The sequence below is a fragment of the Pleurodeles waltl genome, chromosome 7 (assembly GCF_031143425.1).
Source record: "Pleurodeles waltl isolate 20211129_DDA chromosome 7, aPleWal1.hap1.20221129, whole genome shotgun sequence".
Taxonomy (NCBI): Eukaryota; Metazoa; Chordata; class Amphibia; order Caudata; family Salamandridae; genus Pleurodeles; species Pleurodeles waltl.
The window spans coordinates 122,183,241-122,205,704 of NC_090446.1; the positions used below are offsets into that span (position 1 = coordinate 122,183,241).

Below are 22,464 nucleotides of genomic sequence, written 5' to 3' on the forward strand. Positions count from 1 at the left end.
TCCCTCGAATCCAGCAACTCTGTCCAAGTGACTCCCACAGTCCAGTGACTCTTCAGTCCAAGTTTGGTGGAGGTAAGTCCTTGCCTCACCTCGCTGGGCTGCATTGCTGGGAACCGCGACTTTTGCAGCTACTCCGGTCCCTGTGCACTTCCGGCGGAAATCCTTCGTGCACAGCCAAGCCTGGGTCCACAGCACTCTAACCTGCATTGCACGACTTTCTAAGTTGGTCTCCGGCGACGTGGGACTCCTTTGTGTAACTTCGGGTGAGCACCGTTTCACGCATCCTCGTAGTGCCTGTTTCTGGCACTTCTCCGGGTGCTACCTGCTGCTGAGAGGGCTCCTTGTCTTGCTCGACGTCCCCTCTCTCTCCTGGTCCAATTTGCGACCTCCTGGTCCCTCCAGGGCCGCAGCAGCGTCCAAAAACGCTAACCGCACGATTTGCAGCTAGCAAGGCTTGTTGGCGTTCTTTCGGCGGGAAAACACTTCTGCACGACTCTCCACGGCGAGAGGGATCCGTCCACCAAAGGGGAAGTCTCTAGCCCTTTTCGTTCCTGCAGAAACCTCAGCTTCTTCTGTCCAGTAGAAGCTTCTTTGCACCCACAGCTGGCATTTCCTGGGCATATGCCCATCTCCGACTTGCTTGTGACTTTTGGACTTGGTCCCCTTGTTCCACAGGTACCCTAGATTGGAAATTCATCGTTGTTGCATTGTTGGTTTGTGTCTTTCCTGCATTATTCCTCTTACACGACTTCTTTGTCCTTAGGGGAACTTTAGTGCACTTTGCACTCACTTTTCAGGGTCTTGGGGAGGGCCAATTTTCTAACTCTCACTATTTTCTAATAGTCCCAGCGACCCTCTACAAGGTCACATAGGTTTGGGGTCCATTCGTGGTTCGCATTCCACTTTTGGAGTATATGGTTTGTGTTGCCCCTATCCCTATGTGTCCCCGTTGCATCCTATTGTAACTATACATTGTTTGCACTGTTTTCTAAGACTATACTGCATATTTTTGCTATTGTGTATATATATCTTGTGTATATTTCCTATCCTCTCACTGAGGGTACACTCTAAGATACTTTGGCATATTGTCATAAAAATAAAGTACCTTTATTTTTAGTATAACAGTGTATTGTGTTTTCTTATGATATTGTGCAAGTGACACTTGTGGTACTGTAGTAGCTTCACACGTCTCCTAGTTCAGCCTAAGCTGCTCTGCTAAGCTACCATTATCTATCAGCCTAAGCTGCTAGACACCCTATACACTAATAAGGGATAACTGGGCCTGGTGCAAGGTGCAAGTACCCCTTGGTACTCACTACAAGCCAGTCCAGCCTCCTACAGTGACTCAGTGAAAAGTCACAAGATATGGACTTAATATCAGAGAACAATGAGCCCATGTTGAATTGATGGATCCAGTAATTATGGTTCCATTTATTCTGGCAAAATCAATTGAGCAAGTAGCATTCCTTGATCAATGGAGTCAGATGTTACAGACATGTCCAATAGTATTAGACTAGCACAGGCGTGACAGGTGTCTTAAGCAGCAAGGAGTTTACTTCTGTGTTTGAGAAGGATGGTTTCAGATACACAGTGAGAGTAGTAGCAACAGTGGAAATCGTTCAGTAGGCATTGTTTTCAAGGAGCACAGTCACAGTTTGAAGGTAATTATTTATAGGGCCTTATCAGGGTACGCCAAAGACAGGTATATAATTAGAGGTGATTTCTCGGTTAGCCTCTCTTTTTTTTTTTTTTTTGTGACAATAAGTTCGGGTCCCATGTTTCACTTCTTCAGCGACAGCGTGAGTGAGGTGTTCATGAGGACTACTGATGCTAATGCAGGTAGGCCTAGGTAGACTAGTTTTGCCTTTCCAATTATCTTCAGAGTGTCTAGTTTCCTTGCACAATGATAGGGTTTTAAAAATCTCACTCTCACATATGGGTGGACGAATTGTGAAGAATGAAAGTGAATTGTGTGTTTGATATAAACATATGGGTAGGCGAATTGTAAAGAATGAAAGTGAATTGTGTGTTTGATATAGACATTTGAAGAGCTGATTTGCTCTTTGACCCAATGCTAGGGCTAAAGGTTTTAGTTTAGATTTCTAGAGAGACATCAGGTTGTCATAAAGCTCTGTGAAGGGTGGACGACATGGAGAAAGATCTTTTGATCTCTGCTCCTTGTAGAGCAAAAAAATATTTTGAGGTGTTTTCTGAATTTCCTTACCAAGTCAGGAAGAACCGTTTCTTAAGCGCTAAGGATTGTACCTTGTAGCTCACTACATGGGTGGTGTTATACAGGCTGTGAGATCTTCTTGAAATTGGAATTGATGCAGCAGCATTCAAGCACTCTTCAAGTTCATTTTAGTATGCAAATACCATCACAGAACCATTTTTGGGTTTTTATATGTGATTTTTTGGGGATTGTAAATCTTCAGAAAGGCCATCTGGTTCTGACACTTTCTTTTCAGGGGGATTACGTTTTTTCAGTTGGGGATCCAAATGATGCGAATTTGGATACCTTAAGTAGTTGAGAAAATAACTAAAAGTTTAGTGCTTCTTAATTCTTCATTGAGTATACTGTATCTGAAAGCTCTCAATTATTAGCCATCATTGCACTGAGAGACCAAAGAAATGTTAAACTATGTACTCTCATTTCACGGAACTTGTGCAGACTGTGACCCAAGCAACTTAATATGTAGCCTGCAGCATTGGCCACTGAAGTCTAGTCTGAGACTCTGATAGAAAAACATGCTCATGATCAATAAAGATGTACCCGAAAGAGTATGAATCATATACTTGTGTGCCTTTAATTCAGCCCACATAAGTTCATTTCTCACTTACTTTGAGTGATGTGATAACCCCAAGCATTTGTGGGCTCTCTAGCATTCATTTGGGGGAGAGGCAGTCTAACAGTAACATTGCCAACTCAAAGACCAGCGTTCTAAACCTGGCATGCTCAATTTGTCAATTTACATACAGCTGGGCACTTTCCTTCCATGTGAAAACACATCACTCAACTGTCAATATCAGCATTTAGAAACAGGTTAAAGGACTGAGCACCAAAGAGTTAATGGAAAAGTTACTTGTGAGCTTACTTCTTCATCATGTGACTCCACTACATTAATGAGCACAGAGCAACTTCACCTATGTACAGGATCCTAGAACACTTTACAAGACAATACGTTTAAAAAAAACAAATATTTATTTAAAAGCAGCTATTCTTCTCTTTTTAATGAAGCAACTGCAACATAAAAAACAACACTGGAGAGGTGGAACCTTCGCATTTTGATTATATTCTTTGTATGAACTGAAAAGGTAAAGGGGACAAGCAAGAAATAAAGCTTTCAAAAAGACAACAGACATCTCTTTTTTGGAACTATTGGCTTTGCCAGTGCAGTTTGCAGATGTTGTTTAAGTAATTTGTCATCACAAATTGCACATAATTTGAATCTGATGTCATGGTCAATGCATGGTATACACCCAAAAATACGGTTGAGGCTAGGAAGAAAGGAAAGAGAAATAACCTCTTATACTCCACGTTACATCGAAATCGGAGATTTTAGGAAGAAGAAATTCTGGTGAGTTCATAAAACAACCTTACTCTTATTGAATAGTGTATAGGGCTCATAAGAACAATGCAAAAATGACAATGCCAACTATAAAGGTAAATTTGCAAACAAAATGCTGCAAACTGGCTTTATGCATGGGTTCAAACAGAAGATCAAACAGTAATGCAGTGTTTACCTTCCAAGAGAAGTAGGTTATTTGATCAGGGGAAAATCTATTAAAAAGACTTTCACAAAATTTGGACTTCCTGACGTGGTGAAAAAAGTTCAACAACGGCTCTCTTTACAGGTAGTAATAGCTCCTAACCGGGTCTCAATGGAAGAGAAGTGTAAATCAGACATTGCCAAATACAGAAGACAGTACAGTACCGATTCTTCACACCAAGCGGCAAATAGGTTTCTTTCGAGCTGCAAAATCCCTGAATGTATAAGATGATCTAGTGAAAGGTGCCTTGGCTTGTTTTGGACTCTACATGCAGTTTGAAAGTGAGTTTAAATACCTGCATGTGTACTAGCACAGTGTGATTTCAAGCTTTATAGCTATTGAGTGCCATGCATACCAGTGAAAATCCTATGATGAAGAATTTGACAGCAACATGTTTGTCTTCATTAAGATGATATCATAAAGAGGGTACAATGGTTGATTCCAGAGAGACATTTGCACTCTACCACGAACCAAAATCTCGAATACTGCAATGGATGACTATCAGTCAAAACCATGGGTAGATTTTGCTTTGCTACTTTCAAACAAACCTCCAGAAAAGAGATACTCTTAACACTTTGTTCACATACCCCTTGGTTGTAGGCCTCACGAGCCTTCTCCATCTGTTGGCCCTGCTCTTCAATCTGCCCCTTCATCATCCAGAGCTTGGGGAAGTCCTCATAGTGCTTCAACGCTTCCTCGCATAGATCCTGAGCAGCATCAATATTCCCCAGCACCCACTCCAACTTCACTGACTTCATAAAAACCTGCAGAAAACAAAGTATAGATTGTGTCTAGTAGAGAAATCTATGATCAAACATCTCATCTCTCCAAAATGCAAAGGAAACAACTATACACAGCTTTTAACAACAATGGATATGTTCCTCCAAGTGTGACCACCTAACTCCAGGTCAGCACCACCACTGTCTCAGGTTCTAAACTTCTCACCTACAAAATACTGATTTCAGGTGTGTAAGTCTAACTAGCCTAACTAGTTTCTAACTGCTGAATGTGTTCAAATAATTTTCAGGTATTTGCATTTTGCTGTGTGCTACAAAGAAATTATATCCTACAATCTTTCTTTTAACATTTCCTGTGCCCAAGAAAGGTTGTTACATAAGTCACTTTACTTTTCTTTCCCTGACTGCAAAGTAAGGAGTTTGTTAAGACCCATCACCATGCTAAACAAGCATTGGCAAAGCCTTTGGCAAATCTTGTTTAGTCAGGGTTTTTGAAAAACTTTATTGTTCGTGAAAGTGCTGGGCCTTCATCTAAAACAAAAATAAAAACATATCAGAAAAGGGCAAAATGTTCCACTGAGTTTCTCTCCTACATTTTTTTATGAATAGGAGCAGCCAAAGTCATTGTTTTCCTAAGAAAGTGGAATACTCTCTGCTTTTTTTGTTGAGCTATTTTGCACTGTACACTGCTTTGTTTCGAAGTGTTCATGATGAAGTTAAAAGTTGCTGTCCGGTGTAGAGCAGGGGACTCGGTAAAAGTTGCTGTCTGGTGTGGATCAGGGGACTGAGTAGGAAAGGAAGGGAGGATTCCATAAAATCAGCACTAAAACATTTGGTGTTTTTCTTTGTTGATCATTGTAGATCAAAATGCAGAAGGCTGCTGTGTTCTAGACCTAAGAGAAAGTTAAATTACAGCAGCATAACGTGCATGATTTTGGTAATTTTTTTTCTACTTATTTATCCCAGTTAGATTTTAGTAATTTCTTGGTCATGTTTGTAGGAAGCTGGCTATCTATGCAGTGTGCAGAGATTACAGACGACACTTGTTGGTAGATAGAAGCTAAAAATAATAACCCTAAATGCTCTTTTATTTTGATAGTGTAGACGAACAGTTTAGGATTATCAGTGGGTAGTGTTAAGCACTTGTTGAACACACACAGAGTCAATAAAAGGGACACACACTCAAGAAGAAACTCAAGACCAATTTAGAAAAATAACTTTTTATATTTTGACACCAAAACTTAATTATTGGGTAAGTACTTATTAAGTTAGCAGGTTTGAAGAGTACAGAAAATACACTTGTATTGGCTAATGCGGTAATTTTATCCAATGGCAAAAAGCATATATACTGCATTCGGGTAATTAGCAGCAATTTACAGGACCAATCTTCTGGAGTTAAGGTAATTATGGGGCAAGGTCCAAGGCAGCACCAACAAGTCACCTCGGGGCAGTGGGGCCTCCGGGTGCAGAGGTTCTTTTCGGCATCAGGTGCCCTGTTGAGGTTAAAGGGAGAATTGTCTTGTGACAAAGAGGCTGCAAGCAGGGCCTGGGGGCCAGTCTGGGCGAACCCACAGAGGGGCTCAGTCCTTGAGATGCTCAGGCATGTAGGGACACGGCTGGCCCACTGGAACCCTGGTTCGGTTCCAGTGGGCCCATCATGCACAGGGATGAAATATCTCCCTTTCAATGGCCAATGAGAAATTGGGGAAGAGGTTATGTTGAACAGGCAGTGAACTCCCTACACACAATTATTTACTAAAAAGTGGTGATCCATCAATATTTGTAAATCTTTATTTTTACTGGCAAGTGCACAAACATGTTGTAGAAACCCAGTCCTTTATGTGGTATGTGAATACCTTGTAAAGGGTCCAAGGGTTCTCCAGTGAGTGGACAGGGCTTTCAATGCAATCCCAAAATGCTCTATTTAGGGGTAGTGTGGCCGAGCAGCCTTAAGGTTAACACAGAGGAGTGCAAGACATCTACAAATACACACAATAGTCAATAATTCAGACATAACTCGAGAAGGAGATCCACACCAATTTATAAAAATAGCAAGTATCTCTATGTATGTGTAGGCATCAGAGAAAAATCGTTCAGTTAAATATGTTTTTAAATAGGAATTCTTTTCACTTTACAAAGTAGACAGTGCAATTTCTGAGTTCTGATCAATGTTATCCTAAAGGTGAAAAAACAAGTTCTGCAACAAGTTCCTATGGAGATCAGTCACTGTGGAATGAGGCTGCTGGCTCTGGCCGGCGAGTTGGGTTGAACCACTGAGTGTGTTCAAAACCTGCGATGTTCAGGGATGGAGGGACATCAGTGGTACTTTTCTCCTCAGTCCGGGGTGGCTGGGTGAACAGAGTTCTTGGACCATGGGATGTCCGTCACTGGTGGCAGGTGCGATGGAGGGGAGCCCAAAGAATCCAGCCTGGGTGAACAAACAATTGGACTCAAGTCTCACGCGCCTGGTAGACACTGAGACTCCAGCGGCCCTCTTCTTCTCAGTCTCTGGTGTCCAGGTGCAGTGGACAGTCAGGGTTGCAGTCACCGGAGGTGGTCGCGTTTGAGGGGGGCCTGCAGAAAGAGGCTGCAGGCATCAAAGTGAATGTCCCAGTAGGCAAACCCACGATGGACCTTGTTTCTGGAGAGGATGGGACCAAGTTGGCACCGTTGGCCCACTTCAACACGGGCTAGGAGGTTCTGGTGCAGTGGTGCTGTTTGGCGGTGCTGGCTAGCGGTGGTTTTGGCGGTCCGGGGCCCTCTTCAGTGGTTCTTGGGTGCTTGCAAGGATGCAGGGGAGCAGTTCTGCTACTCCACAGGAGTTCCCTGGTGCTGGGGTGAAGGTTGGCAGTCTTTCAGCAGCTGGCAGACAAGGCGGCTTTGGGTGATTGTCGAAGTTGGCAGGCAGGCTGACACGGTTTGGTGCAGAGTCCATTACTGGTCGTCAGTTCTCGCTTTTGCGTCTGTCCTTCTTTAGGATGGGGGAGTGGGGGCCTCCGGGTGCAGAGGTTCTATTCGGCATCAGGTGCCCTGTTGAGTTTAATGAGAGAATGGTCTTGTGACAAAGAGGCTGCAAGCAGGGCCTGGGGGCCAGTCTGGGCGAACCCACAGAGGGGCTCAGTCCTTGAGATGCTCAGGCATGTTGGGACACAGCTGGCCCACTGGAACCCTGGTTGGGGGCGCAATCTGCAGTGATAATTTCTCTGGCAGGGTCACACTAAGGGAAGCACTCGTGGTTTGTAGTAGCCTATGAAAACAGACTGCAGGTGTGGTCTGGGGGACCAATCCGGTGAAACTTAAAGAGGGGCTCAGCTGTGGAGTGTCTCAGGACCCTGGGCACCATTGGTCCACTTCTCCTTAGGATAAGGGTCATGGGTGCAGTTGTACTTTCAGGCGTCAGGTCACGGTGCCGTCCCTACTTTTCTGCAGACAAAGGCTGCGGGTGGGGATTGGGAGGGCCTGTCTGGCTAAACCCAAGATACGGCTCAGCTTTTGAGGGTCCCTGAGCCTCAAGGGCACCATCGATTTACGGTAACTTGGGCTCAGGGGCTTGTGTGCAGTGAGGTATTGTCCGGCGGGGTTGTGTTGACAGAGGCTCTCGTTTTGGTGCCTGCAAACATGCAGGGAAGTAGCTCCTCTGCTCCAAGGGAGATGCTGCTGACCAGCTGAAGTTGTAGGTCACTCCTCCACTGCCTTTGGAGATGACACCGTTTTCTGGACCAGCCAGGTCTGTGCAGTTACCTGAGACAGCAGGCAGGCTTTGCGCCAAGTCAGTTCCTGATCCTCAGCTCTCGCGTCATGGGCTCTTCTTTGTCCTCCTTTCTTCTCCAGGCAGCCTAATGTGATTTCCTGGTGTCGGGGCCACCTAAATATTCCATTTAGGGGCGTTAAGGGGAGTAGCCAATGGGCTACTTACCCTTGGGGTCACTATGCTTCCCAAGATGACCACTTTCTGTGGAGAATGGGCATCACCCTGTCCCAGAGTTCCTAATTCCACCACACACAAGGTGGTGGAATTTTCCTTTTCGTGTTCACTTCAGGTAGCCCACCCTAGGGGTGTGACTAGCCTGACAATGTGCCATACCTACCTGAATATCTAATTTCCTGTATGTCCTGGTGCCAAATGGGCCTGACAGCAGAGGGATGCCTCTCCCAGGTCTGGGAAAAACTGGTGTTGCATCTCAAAGGTGCAGGGACTCTGAAGTCCATGGCTTGGTATGCAGATTTACTAGCCATCCGCTGGAGTAGGCGATAATACCTCCTGCCAGAGCAGGCATTGTTTTTGACCTCTGGGAGTGGGGGCTCCCACCTCCAGGGGGTCAGAAACTCATCTGTGGTGGCAGGCTGGTCGATACCAGACAGCCAGCAGACTAGAGGACTAGTAGGTTTCAGGGGCCATCTCTAAGGTGCGCTCTGGGTGCATGTCATCATTTTAAATACAATACTGGCATCAGTATTGATTTATTAAGACAAGGTGATTGATACCAAACACCACAGGTATCAGTGACGCCGTTTTGTAGCTGGGTAACTGATAATGACGAGTGAACGTTACACACCTTAAGATGTCTTCCCTGTTTGCTTGCAACATCTAGCAATAGAACTAGACATTAGAGGGGCATGTCTACACATGCAGACCTGCCCTCAGATGTATTGTAAGGCACCTTGCCTAAGGGTTCTTAAGGCCTGCTGTACTGGTGACTTACAAATGATGGAGTGACTTTGGCATTGCATACAATGAGTGTGCCATGTCGTGTTTTCACTCAGGGCTTGCACTCCGACATACAGTCTGCTATGGCAGGCTGTGTGCAATTTGTGTTTCTGTCCCTTAAGGGGACATGGTAGCCGTGTCCTAGGTACTAGGGGTACCATTTGCTAGGAACGTATAGGGGTGCTGAAGTCCTGTGCTCATTGTATAATGATCAGACACACCTTGCTTTAAAGGAAAGAACACTGACACTGAGGTATGGTTAGCAGGTCGAAAACCAGCATCTAGTAGTTCTAAAAGGGCAACAAATGGGAGGACAGCTGCAAAGATGTCCAGTTCCCTACATGCTTGTTTTTGCAGCAAATGTGGGTTTTGGAGCTATTTTTATGCACTAAATATGTCTTTGTGTCAAAAACTGACATAATGACTCATTATGTGATAAAATATAGCACTAAATGAGGGATGATCTAGTTGCTTAATTCCAGCATGATGAATTCACCATGAACATCGCTGGAATCTATTCAGTCTACCAGCCAATAAATCCTGACAGACATATTTGAGTTTAAAACTCCTGTTGGAGATACACATTCGTCATCTGTGGGGTGTTCAATTGCATACGTTACATTCATTTCTTTTTTTATACATCATGGTGAGTATGAATTTAGAATTACTGGTCACAGCAAAAGAAGGCAAGACCATCAAGGGTGCAGCAAAAATCCTGCAGCAACAAGTAAGCTTTGTGATAGATTTTAACCCCTGACCTGCTGCAGTAAGCTTGACACTGTCCACAAAGCGCAATTTGTTTTCAGAAGCATGCGTTTACTAAATTATGTAGTGCATACATTTCAAGCTTTTGATTTTTGTTTCAGAAACAAAGGGAGTGGGGCCCGCCTCTGCTGCACCATTAGCAACACTGAATGCATCATTAACATCTATCACTGTGATAAGCTCCTCAATCTAAAAGCTGTCAGGAACATGCTACAACCTTGGCATAACAAGTAGAGAGCAGAAGGCTTTAAAAGGTGAAGCAGTCACAATGCTGCACCCAAATCTTTCCCTTCAAAGCTGTGAAGAAGTCTGGCGAGGTAAGGAAGCTGTCCTTCACCTAACCCACAGCTGAAGTTGAAACCTACCACTTCAGGCAGCAGCAGAGCTCTAAGAAATGAGCAAATAGTTACCTCCCACCTGCACCTGTACAGACTCAAAATCCATCTTCCTTCCAACAGAGTTTGAGAGAGGAACAGCGTGCTGAGCTGCAGGAGCCCATATCTCCTTTAAGATCAGTGGAAATGTTTCTGGAGACAAATGGGTAGTGGGATTTCAGCAACCATCATGCACAGGGATGAAATATCTCCCTTTCAAAGGCCAATGAGAAATTGGGGAAGAGGTTATGTTGAACAGGCAGTGAACTCCCTACACAAAATTATTTACTAAAAAGTGGTCCCATCAATATTTGTAAATCTTTATTTTTACTGCCAAGTGCACAAACATGTTGTAGAAACCCTGTCCTTTATGTAGTATGTGAATACCGTGTAAAGGGTCCAAGGGTTCTCCAGTGAGTGGACATGGCTTTCAATGCAATCCCAAAATGCTCTATTTAGGGGTAGTGTGGCCGAGCAGCCTTGGGGTTAACACAGAGGAGTGCAAGACATCTACAAATGCACACAATAGTCAATAATTCAGACATAACTCGAGAAGGAGATCCACACCAATTTATAAAAATAGCAAGTATCTCTATGTATGTGTAGGCATCAGAGAAAAATCGTTCAGTTAAATATGTTTTTAAATAGGAATTCTTTTCACTTTACAAAGTAGACAGTGCAATTTCTGAGTTCTGATCAATGTTATCCTAAAGGTGAAAAAACAAGTTCTGCAACAAGTTCCTATGGAGATCAGTCACTGTGGAATGAGGCTGCTGGCTCTGGCCGGCGAGTTGGGTTGAACCACTGAGTGTGTTCAAAACCTGCGATGTTCAGGGATGGAGGGACATCAGTGGTACTTTTCTCCTCAGTCCGGGGTGGCTGGGTTCTTGGACCGTCGGATGTCCGTCACTGGTGGCAGGTGCGATGGAGGGGAGCCCAAAGAAACCAGTTTGGGTGAAGAAACAAGTGGACTCAAGTCTCACGCGCCTGGTAGACACAGAGACACCAGCGGTCCTCTTCTTCTCAGTCTCTGGTGTCTAGGTGCAGTGGACCGTCAGGGTTGGAGTCACCGGAGGTGGTCGAGGTTATGGGGGGCCTGCAGAAAGAGGCTGCAGGCATCAGAGTGAATGTCCCAGTAGGCAAACCCACGATGGACCTTGTTTCTGGAGAGGATGGGACCAAGTTGGCATCGTTGGCCCACTTCAACACGGGCTAGGAGGTTCTGGTGCAGTGGTGCTGTTTGGCGGTGCTGGCTAGCGGTGGTTTTGGCGGTCCGGGGCCCTCTTCAGTGGTTCTTGGGTGCTTGCAAGGATGCAGGGGAGCAGTTCTGCTACTCCACAGGAGTTCCCTGGTGCTGGGGTGAAGGTTGGCAGTCTTTCAGCAGCTGCCAGACAAGGCGGCTTTGGGTGATTGTCGAAGTTGGAAGGCAGGCTGACACGGTTTGGTGCAGAGTCCATCACTTGTCTTCAGTTCTCGCTTTTGCGTCTGTCCTTCTTTAGGTCAGGGGGATCTTCCACTCTGGTGCTAGGGGCTCCCCTAAATACTGAATTTAGGGGCGCTAGGGGAGTGTAGGGTAGTAGCCAATGGGCTACTAACCCTTGGGGTCACTATGTCCCCTATATGACCACTTCCTGCTAGAAGTAGGCATAATCCTGTCCCAGAATTCCTAGGTATGCCATCTCAAAGACAGCTACCTCTGAAAACTCATGTCCACCATGCACTAGCCCATCTTAGGGGTGGTACTAGCCTGGGGGTGACACACCTACCTGACTAGTGAATTTTCCCATCTGTCCAGGTGCCAAATTGGCTCTGGATAGGGTGGGTGGCTTCCTTTCCTGTGAGGGGAGCCAGATTTTCATTTCAAAGGAGGCAGCCCTTTGAGGCTTGCCACCTTGGTAAGGCTTATCAGCAAGTCATCCTGTGGGAGGGGGTGTTACACCCTCTTCCCGGACAGGTTTTTGTTCTGGGCCTCCTCAGAACAGAAGGCTCTCACACTAAGGGGCCAGAACTGCGTCTCGGGTGGCAGGCTGGTAGAAACCAGTCTGTGAGCACACCAGAGGTTGGTAGGGTTTCAGGGGGCACCTCTGGGTGCATGAATTGGTAAATCCAACAATGGCATCAGTGTGGGTTCACCACTACGAGATACTTGATACTAAACACCCCTATCTTCAGTGAAGCCATCATGTAGCTGGGGCACTCGTATGGACCAGTGTCCAGCACGTGTACTTAAAATGTCTTCTCTGATCACTTACTATGTCTGAGAATTGACAAAGACATATCAGGGATATATCTGCTTAGGCAGATATGTCCCCAAATGTAATATAATGTACTCTGTCTTAGGACTGAAAGGCCTGCTAGAGGGGTGACATACATATATGCATGCAGTGTTAGGGGACTTGGCACACAGGCTGTGTGTCATGTCATGTTTTCACTTTTGTCTGCTCCAAGACACGCAGCCTGCAATGGCAGCCCGTCATGTGCTTGGTGAGGGATCCCTTAGGGTGGCACCATTTGTGCTTAAGCCATTAAGGACCCTCTTTAGTACCCCAGGCCCTATGAATCAGCAGTAACTTATAAAGGGGCTTACAGAGGGTGCTAAAGGTTTTGCCAATTAGGGAAACAGCTGTGCTGTTTTGGGAAAGAGCTCTTGCACTGGGGACCTGGTTAGCAGGAACCCAGTGCATTTTCAGTCAAATTCACATCATGTACCAGGCAAAAAGTGGGGGGTAGCCATGTCAAAGAGAGGCACTTTCCTACATTTGTACTTCACACCAACAAAATGAACTGGTAGGAGGAGCAATCTATTAGTACTCTGCAAATAGCATCCAAACATAGAGGTCATGTATACCACTGAACACCCATGAAAAAATGCAATTTATTCCATCACACAACTAATCAGAGGAACTCGGATTACTCTATAAAATGAAGCAGGCATGATGTATAGAGGGCTTGCTAAAAGATTGGGAAACATATCTTATTTCTAATGGTGTTCAACGGTCTGTTAAATACCGGGTCAAGAACTATTGCAGAGTCTTTTACAAAGCCTCATATTCTAAATATTGTAACCAGCAGCCTTAAATGCTTAATTACTCACATCTGATACAGTGCTCATCCTCTTTAGAAGTGCCACTTACACTCAAAGCACACTTCCCTTTCTAGTAATCCAGTGTACTTATTGCACCTTGGTGGACCACTCCAGAACTTTGGGCAGCGGCCTCCGCACTCTTCCACAGTTATATGCGCCACGTAACCGTTATGCAGAGCACATCTCACCTGCTCTAGGGGCCTTGGACCTGACTGTCAACAAACTGCTTCTAATCTTGGCTCCTAAATCTCTCACACCCCAATCGCCTCCATAAAACATAGAAGTACTTCATACCTTTCCCAAGTAGATGCACTCCTCTGAGCCGAGGCCAACAGTTTAATTATATATTCCACCTTGATGCATAGCAGCCACCCCTAATGCACTTTATCGCTTTTGCACGTCCTTACCCTGGCTGTTGGTGCACTGCTCCGAGCTTTGGCCAGCAGCCTCCTGGCTCTCTCATATTCATTGTTCTCAGACTCCAGTTTCACGGCAGCCAGCCAAATCTCCTCACTGTTCGGGTTTGCCTGTGGGAATATGTTCAAAAGTGACATACATTATAAATCATGAACAATTTTAACACTTGCCTTCACACAGTCAACAGGGCAATAAATATATCCCTCTGGCATCTGTATCTGCTGTTGCCTATGGCCATATGGATGTGTTGATGGTCCCTAAAATGCGACGGTCATGTTTTACTTAATGTGCAACCTGGAAAACCCAACCTTTGCTCTTGTTTTTCCAATCCTCTTAGCCCACCACTGACACTGTTAGAATCATCAGTTTTTATATATAGTTTGCATTCTTAATAGCTCAGCAATGGTAGTGAAAGAGCACACCAGGAAAAAAATTACGTTCCAGCTCCCAATTTCTTAAACAAGATCAGCAGAAGATCAGGACTACATCCTGCTATGAACCATTACTACCTTTGAACATGGATGGAGATCATCCGAAAAAGATTGAGCACTCCTGGATGGCATTAGAAATGACACTCACTTGGTCATAAACATGGCGTGTGAAACAAATACATTGGTGTAGCTGTCTAATGGGACAAGTTGCATCATTGTCAATCTGAAGGGTAAAGGCAAACAAAAATATTCGGATGTCTGAGAAAGAAAGCAAAAGCACATGATGTCATCTTGTGTTGGTGTGCCAAACAATGATTAAGCTCCCAAGCAACAAATTACTCAGGTAAAAAGTATATGCATAAAATGATTCTATGTCAGGACCAGAGGCTCAGATTATGTATTATCTTTACCCATTTTGTTGCTCAGCAGCCCAACGTCAACAACATAAACAAAATTAAAGACTATAAATCCGGAGCCTTTGATCTGAACTTCACTCCAGCCATAGTGTACACCATATAAACAATCCACGAAGGAAAAGCACTTCCTCTTTCTTCGCTGCTCAACAGCGAGATAAGTGGTTCTCATTGATGTCTATTCTACATGCTGATGTTTTCTAATAATTAGCTGTGAATGCTGTATTGCTAATTGTATTATTCTCTTGTTTGCTCTGTTTGGTGGTGAGTGTGTGGTGTGAGTGCTTTCTTACAGCGGCAAGCTCTGGCGTTGCTCCGGGCGCAGGCTTTGTTTGTCAGTTCCACTATGTCTGGTGGCTGGCCTTCACCGCTAGAAGGTGTGAGGCTGGTCATTATAGGTCGCCCCTCCAGGGAGCATGAGATGCTCTGAAGGAGCGCATTCCTCATATTACATTTATTCTTGCTGTAGGAAGTTGCCTCTGTATATACTATCTCAAAGTGAGAGATAGTGTGCACAGAGTCCCAGGGGTCCCCTTAGAGGTAAGATAGTGGCAAAATTAGATAATTCTAATGCTCTATTTTGTGGTAGTGTGGTCGAGCAATAGGCTTATCAGAGGGTAGTGTTAAGCATTTGTTGTACACACACAGGCAATAAATGAGGAACACACACTCAAAGACTTAACTTCAGGCCAATAGTTTTTATATAGAAAAATATATTTTCTTAACTTATTTTTAGAACCACAAGTTCAAGATTTGAAGTAAATACATAAAATGCAAGGTACTCCACACAGGTAAGTTAGGAACTTTGAATTAGAGAAATAACATATACAGTTTTTGTTAAAATGGCAATAAACTATTTAAAAAGTGGACACTGTGTAAAAATCAACAGTTCCTGGGGGAGGTAAGTAATGGTTAGTTTGTCAGGTAAGTAAAACACTTACAAGTCTCAGTTCCTGGACACAGGCAGCCCACCATTGGGGGTTCAAGGCAACCCCAAAGTTACCACACCAGCAGCTCAGAGCCGGTCAGGTGCAGAGGTCAAAGAGGTGCCCAAAACACATAGGTGCCTATGAAGAACAGGGGTGCTCCGGTTCCAGCCTGCCTACAGGTAAGTACCTGCGTCTTCGGAGAGCAGACCAGGGGGGATTTGTAGAGTACTTGGGGGGACACAAGTAGGCACACAAAACACACCCTCAGTGGCACAGGGGCGGCCGGGTGCAGTGTGCAAAGCAGGCATCTGGTTTTGTATTAGGTTCAATAGAGGGACCCAGGGGTCACTCTAGCGGTGCGGGCAGGACACAGGGGGGCTTCTTGGGCCAGCCACCGACTGGGCAAGGCAGAGGGTCGCCTGGGGGTCACTCCTGCACTGAGGTTTGGTTCCTTCTGGTCCTGGGAGCTGTGGGTGCAGTGCTTGGTCCAGGCGTCGGGTTCCTTGTTACAGGCAGTCGCGGTCAGGGAGAGCCTCTGGATTCTCACTGCATGCGTCGCTGTGGTGGTACAGGGGGGTCGTAACGGCTACTCAAAAGGTCGCAGTCACCTAGGAGTCCTCCTTGTGGTGTGGGTTCTCTGGAGCTCGAGCCAGGGGCGTCAGGTGCTGAAGGGGAAGTCTCACGCTTCCGGCAGGAAGAGTGAAGTCTTTAAAAGTTGCAAAGGTGTTGCTTGTTGTTGAGCAGAGCCGCTGCTCACTGGAGTTTCTTGGTCCTTAGGTTCAGGGCAGTCCTCTGAGGCTTCAGAGGTCACTGGTCCCTGTTGGATGCGTCGCTGTTGCAGTTTTTCGAGTCAGGCCGGTAGGGCTGGGGCCAAAGCAGCTGTCGTCTTCCGTCGGCTCTGCAGGGCTTTCGGGTCAGCAGTCCTCCTTCTAGTTTCAGGTTTCAGGTTTCAGGAATCTGATTTCCTGGTTTCTTGGGTGCCCCTAAATACTAAATCTAGGGGTGTGTAAAGGTCTGGGGGGCAGTAGCCAATGGCTACTGTCCTGGAGGGTGGCTACACCCCCTTTGTGCCTCCTCTCTGAGGGGAGGGGGGCACATCCCTAATCCCATTGGAGGAATCCTCCAAACATAAGATGGAGGATTTCTAAAGGCAGGGGTCACCTCAGCTCAGGACACCTTAGGGGCTGTCCTGACTGGTGGGTGACTCCTCCTTGTTTTTCTAATTATCTCCTCCAGCCTCACTGCCAAAAGTGGGGGCAGTGGTCAGAGGGGCGGGCATCTACACTAGCTGGGATGCCCTGTGGCACTGTAACAGAAGGGGTGAGCCTTTGAGGCTCACCGCCAGGTGTTACAGTTTCTGGAGGGGGAGGTGAGAAGCACCTCCACCCAGTACAGGCTTTGTTCCTGGCCACAGAGTGACAAAGGCACTCTCCCCATGTGGCCAGCAACTCGTCTGGTTGTGGCAGGCCTGCAGAAACTGGTCAGCCTAACACTAGAAGTCGATTGGTATTCAGGGGGCATCTCTAAGATGCCCTCTGGGTGCATTTTACAATAAATTGCACACTGGCATCAGTGTGCATTTATTGTGCTGAGAAGTTTGATACCAAACTTCACAGATTTCAGTGTAGCCATTATGGAACTGTGGAGTTCGTGTTTGACAAACTCCCAGACCATATACTCTCTTATGGCTACCGTGCACTTACAATGTCTAAGGTTTTGCTTAGACACTGTAGGGGCATAGTGCTCATGCACATATGCCCTCACCTGTGGCATAGTGCACCCTGCCTGAGGGCTGTAAGGCCTGCTAGAGGGATGGCTTACTTATGCCACAGGCAGTGTGAGGTTGGCATGGCACTCTGAGGGGAGTCCAATGTCGACTTAGTCATTTTCTCCCTACCAGCACACACAAGCTGTGAGGCAGTGTGAATGTGCTGAGTGAGGGGTCCCCAGGGTAGAATAAGACATGCTGCAGCCCTTAAAGACCTTCCCTGGTATCAGGGCCCTTGGTACCAGGGGTACCATTTACAAGGGACTTATCTGGGTTCCAGGGCTGTGCCAATTGTGGAAGCAAAGGTACAGTTACGGAAATAACACTGATGGTGGGGCCTGGTTAGCAGAGTTCCAGCACCCTTGCAATCATAACTTGGCATCAGCAAAAGGCAAAAAGTCAGGAAGTAACCATGTCAAGGAGGCATTTCCGTACACTTGCCATTCGCCTCTGGCACTGCTTGTTGGCCACTTCCCACAGAAGGGAATCTAAGCCGTTTTGTATGCGAGCACACATGGAGGGCGATGTAGGAGTGAGTCTGGAGATTACTTGTCAGTTTCTTTCTGCTCCAGCTTCAGCGCTTTTGCTGTGTAGCATTGGTGTAGGAAGTTGGCTCTGTATGTGCTATTTCAAAGTAAGGAATAGCATGCACAGAGTCCAAGGGTTCCCCTTAGAGGTAAGATAGTGGCAAAAAGAGATAATTCTAATGCTCTATTTTGTGGTAGTGTGGTCGAGCAGTAGGCTTATCAAAGGAGTAGTGTTAAGCATTTGTTGTACATACACACAGGCAATAAATGAGGAACACACACTCAGAGACAAATCCAGCCAATAGGTTTTGTTATAGAAAAATATATTTTCTTAGTTTATTTTAAGAACCACAGGTTTACATTCTACATGTAATATCTCATTTGAAAGGTATTGCAGGTAAGTACTTTAGGAACTTTGAATCATTTCATTAGCATGTATACTTTTTACATAAAACACAATAAGCTGTTTTAAAAGTGGACACTTAGTGCAATTTTCACAGTTCCTGGGGGAGGTAAAGTATGGTTATTTTTAACAGGTAAGTAAGGCACTTACAGGTTTCAGTTTTTGGTCCAAGGTAGCCCACCGTTGGGGGTTCAGAGCAACCCCAAAGTTATCACACCAGCAGCTCAGGGCCGGTCAGGTGCAAAGGTCAAAGAGGTGCCCAAAACACATAGGCTTCAATGGAGAGAAGGGGGTGCACCGGTTCCAGTCTGCCAGCAGGTAAGTACCCGCGTCTTCGGAGGGCAGACCAGGGGGGTTTTGTAGGGCACCGGGGGGGACACAAGTCAGCACAAAAAGTACACCCTCAGGAGTGCGGGGGCGGCCGGGTGCAGTGTGCAAACACGCGTCGGGTTTTCAATGGTTTCCTATGAGAGATCAAGGTATCTCTTCAGCGTTGCAGGCAGGCAGGCAAGGGGGGGGCTCCTCGGGGTAGCCACCACCTAGGCAAGGAAGAGGGCCTCCTGGGGGTCACTCCTGCACAGGAGTTCAGTTTCTTTAGGCGCTGGGGGCTGCGGGTGCAGGGTCTTTTCCACCCGTCGGGAAATGGAGTTCAGGCAGTCGCGGTCAGGGGGAGCCTCGGGATTCCCTCTGCAGGCGTCGCTGTGGGGGCTCAGGGGGGACAACTTTGGTTACTCTCAGTCGTAGAGTCGCCGGAGGGTCCTCCCTGAAGCGTTGTTTCTCCACCAGTCGAGTCGGGGTCGCCGGGTGCAGTGTTGCAAGTCTCACGCTTCTTGCGGGGAGTTGCAGGGGTCTTTAAATCTGCTCCTTGAAACAAAGTTGCAGTTCTTTTGGAGCAGTGCCGCTGTCCTCTGGAGTTTCTTGTCTTTTTCGAAGCAGGGCAGTCCTCAGAGGATTCAGAGGTCGCTGGTCCCTTGGAAAGCGTCGCTGGAGCAGGTTCTTTGGAAGGCAGGAGACAGGCCAGTAAGTCTGGGGCCAAGGAAGTTGGTGTCTTCTGGTCTTCCTCTGCAGGGGTTTGTCAGCTCGGCAGTCCTTCTTCTTGTAGTTGCAGGAATCTAATTCTTTAGGTTCAGGGAAGCCCTTAAATACTAAATTTAAGGGCGTGTTTAGGTCTGGGGGGTTAGTAGCCAATGGCTACTAGCCCTGAGGGTGGGTACACCCTCTTTGTGCCTCCTCCCAAGGGGAGGGGATCACATCCCTAATCCTATTGGGGGAATCCTCCATCTGCAAGATGGAGGATTTCTAAAAGTTAGAGTCACCTCAGCTCAGGACACCTTAGGGGCTGTCCTGACTGGCCAGTGACTCCTCCTTGTTATTCTCATTATTTTCTCTGGCCTTGCCGCCAAAAGTGGGGGCCGGGCCGGAGGGGGCGGGCAACTCCACTAGCTGGAGAGTCCTGCGGTGCTGTGACAAAGGGGTGAGCCTTTGAGGCTCACTGCCAGGTGTTACAGCTCCTGCCTGGGGGAGGTGTTAGCATCTCCAACCAGTGCAGGCTTTGTTACTGGCCTCAGAGTGACAAAGGCACTCTCCCCCCATGGGGCCAGCAACATGTCTCTAGTGTGGCAGGCTGCTGGAACCAGTCAGCCTACACAGATAGTCGGTTAAGTTTCAGGGGGCACCTCTAAGGTGCCCTCTGTGGTGTATTTTACAATAAAATGTACACTGGCATCAGTGTGCATTTATTGTGCTGAGAAGTTTGATACCAAACTTCCCAGTTTTCAGTGTAGCCATTATGGTGCTGTGGAGTTCGTGTTTGACAGACTCCCAGACCATATACTCTTATGGCTACCCTGCACTTACAATGTCTAAGGTTTTGCTTAGACACTGTAGGGGCACAGTGCTCATGCACTGGTGCCCTCACCTATGGTATAGTGCACCCTGCCTTAGGGCTGTAAGGCCTGCTAGAGGGGTGTCTTACCTATACTGCATAGGCAGTGAGAGGCTGGCATGGCACCCTGAGGGGAGTGCCATGTCGACTTACTCAGTTTGTTCTCACTAGCACACACAAGCTGGTAAGCAGTGTGTCTGTGCTGAGTGAGGGGTCTCTAGGGTGGCATAATACATGCTGCAGCCCTTAGAGACCTTCCCTGGCATCAGGGCCCTTGGTACCAGAGGTACCAGTTACAAGGGACTTATCTGGAGGCCAGGGTGTGCCAATTGTGGAATCAATGGTACATTTTAGGTGAAAGAACACTGGTGCTGGGGCCTGGTTAGCAGGGTCCCAGCACACTTCTCAGTCAAGTCAGCATCAGTATCAGGCAAAAAGTGGGGGGTAACTGCAACAGGGAGCCATTTCTTTACACAAGCCCCCCCCCCCCCCCCCAGCCCACAGGCCAGGAGACTCAGCCAAAGCTGGGAGAGTCTTCCTAGTCTGGGAGGCGAGGAAGAGTAGAGGAAATAGGCTGGTTTGTTGCAGGGCCTACTCTGCCTTGCATCCTCCTGCTCAGGTCATTTCCTCTGGGGAACTGACCCACTTCCACAGTGATAGGACCTAGTCTGAATTGCCTCTTGTCTGTGTCTTTAATGTCTCCACCCATTCTCTCTATTTTGGGGTTAGAGGTATCCACCTCTGCTAGTCTTATTTTAGCCAGGGTCACCCCTAGCTTACCCAAAGAGGTTACCCAGAGCTGGAGTAACCCCACCATGACCAACAGGGTCAGGGTGCCTAACTTGCTATTTGGCATGGGGTCTGACCACCATGCCAAGGATAGTGCAGCCATAAAGGCTAACACCCAGCAGAGGCCACTGACAGCTGTCAGTGCCCAGAACCACACCTTTAGCTCTTCACCTACAAGGGAAGGGACTAAGTTACAGGCTTCTTTGGGTTCAGGGTGCCTGTCTGCTGTATTGGAGTGGGGGGTTACCACATCTTGTAGTAAACACCCTTCTTCCACTCTTTCTTCTGTTAGCTGAGGGGCCACCCACTCAGGCTTAACAGTTGCCTGACTAGCCAGGACTTCTTGTGGGTCAGGTTGGACTTTATCAGAGCCACTTTTGGGGTTCTCCCCTACTGGAGCAGAATATCCTTGGCTGGCTGGAACCTTGGCTAGAGGTTGTCCACCTTTCCTACTCTGTTTCCTTTTCTTTTTCTTCTGGGGCCTACTTGCATTTACTGCAGAGGCAGGCACTCCAGAATCCTTGGGAGAGGACTGGCACTGGACCAGTTCCTCTCTTGGGCTCTGACTAACCTCTGGGTAGTCATTTCCAAGGAGACAATCAAGGGGGAGGTCTGTACTGACTACCACCCTTCTCCAGCTAAAAGTCCCACCCACTTCTATGGGCACAAAAGCCACAGGCCTATCAGTGACCCTGTCTGGGCTAACTCTTACTCTGGCCATCTCACCTGGGATGTACTGGTTTGAGAACACCAGCCTGTCATGCACAATAGTGTGACTGGCACAAGTGTCTCTCAGGGCAGTGGCTGGGATTCCATTCACCTGTAGGTGGTGGAAGTGTCTACTTCCCTCTGGAATCTCCAACTCACCTGTTGGGCCCTTTTTCCAGTTGAAGGCTATGAAGACCTCCTCATCTGAGGAGTCATCTCCAATGGCTACACTGGTTACCCCTGGGATTTTGCTAGGGGGTTTGTTTTTGGGACAAGAAGTGTCCTTGGTGTGGTGCCCTGTCTGTTTACAGTTATGGCACCATGCCTTAGTGGCATCCCAGCTCTTACCCTGGTACTCACCTTTGTTTTGGGTTGTGTCTCTGGGCCCACCCACCTGGTCTGGTTCTTGGGGGCCTACAGGGGACTCTTTTTCTTTGTTTCTAGTGTCACCCACTTTCTCCTGGGGAGGCTTTGTAACCCCTTTCTTTTGGTCACCCCCAGTGGAAGTTTTGGTTACCCTAGTCTTGACCCAGTGGTCTGCCTTCTTTCCCAATTCTTGGGGAGAAATTGGACCTAGGTCTACCAGATACTGATGCAACTTTTCATTGAAGCAGTTACTTAAAATGTGTTCTTTCATAAACAAATTATAAAGCCCAACATAGTCATACACTTCATTTCCAGTTACCCAACCATCCAGTGTTTTCACTGAGTAGTCAACATAATCAACCCAGGTCTGGCTCGAGGATTTTTGAGC

The 22,464-nt window shown here is 46.9% G+C and overlaps 1 protein-coding gene across 1 annotated transcript in view; it reads right to left on the reverse strand.

Annotated features, from left to right (window-relative positions):
- PRPF6 (pre-mRNA processing factor 6) overlaps positions 1-22,464 on the reverse strand; it is a 594,778-nt gene that overhangs the window by 84,603 nt on the left and 487,711 nt on the right. Inside the window, exons 15-16 of the mRNA XM_069243240.1 lie at positions 13,848-13,967; positions 4,359-4,535 (exon numbers count right to left, since the gene is read on the reverse strand). Coding sequence (XP_069099341.1) covers positions 4,359-4,535; positions 13,848-13,967 — 297 coding nt within the window. The remainder of the gene's footprint in view (positions 1-4,358; positions 4,536-13,847; positions 13,968-22,464) is intronic.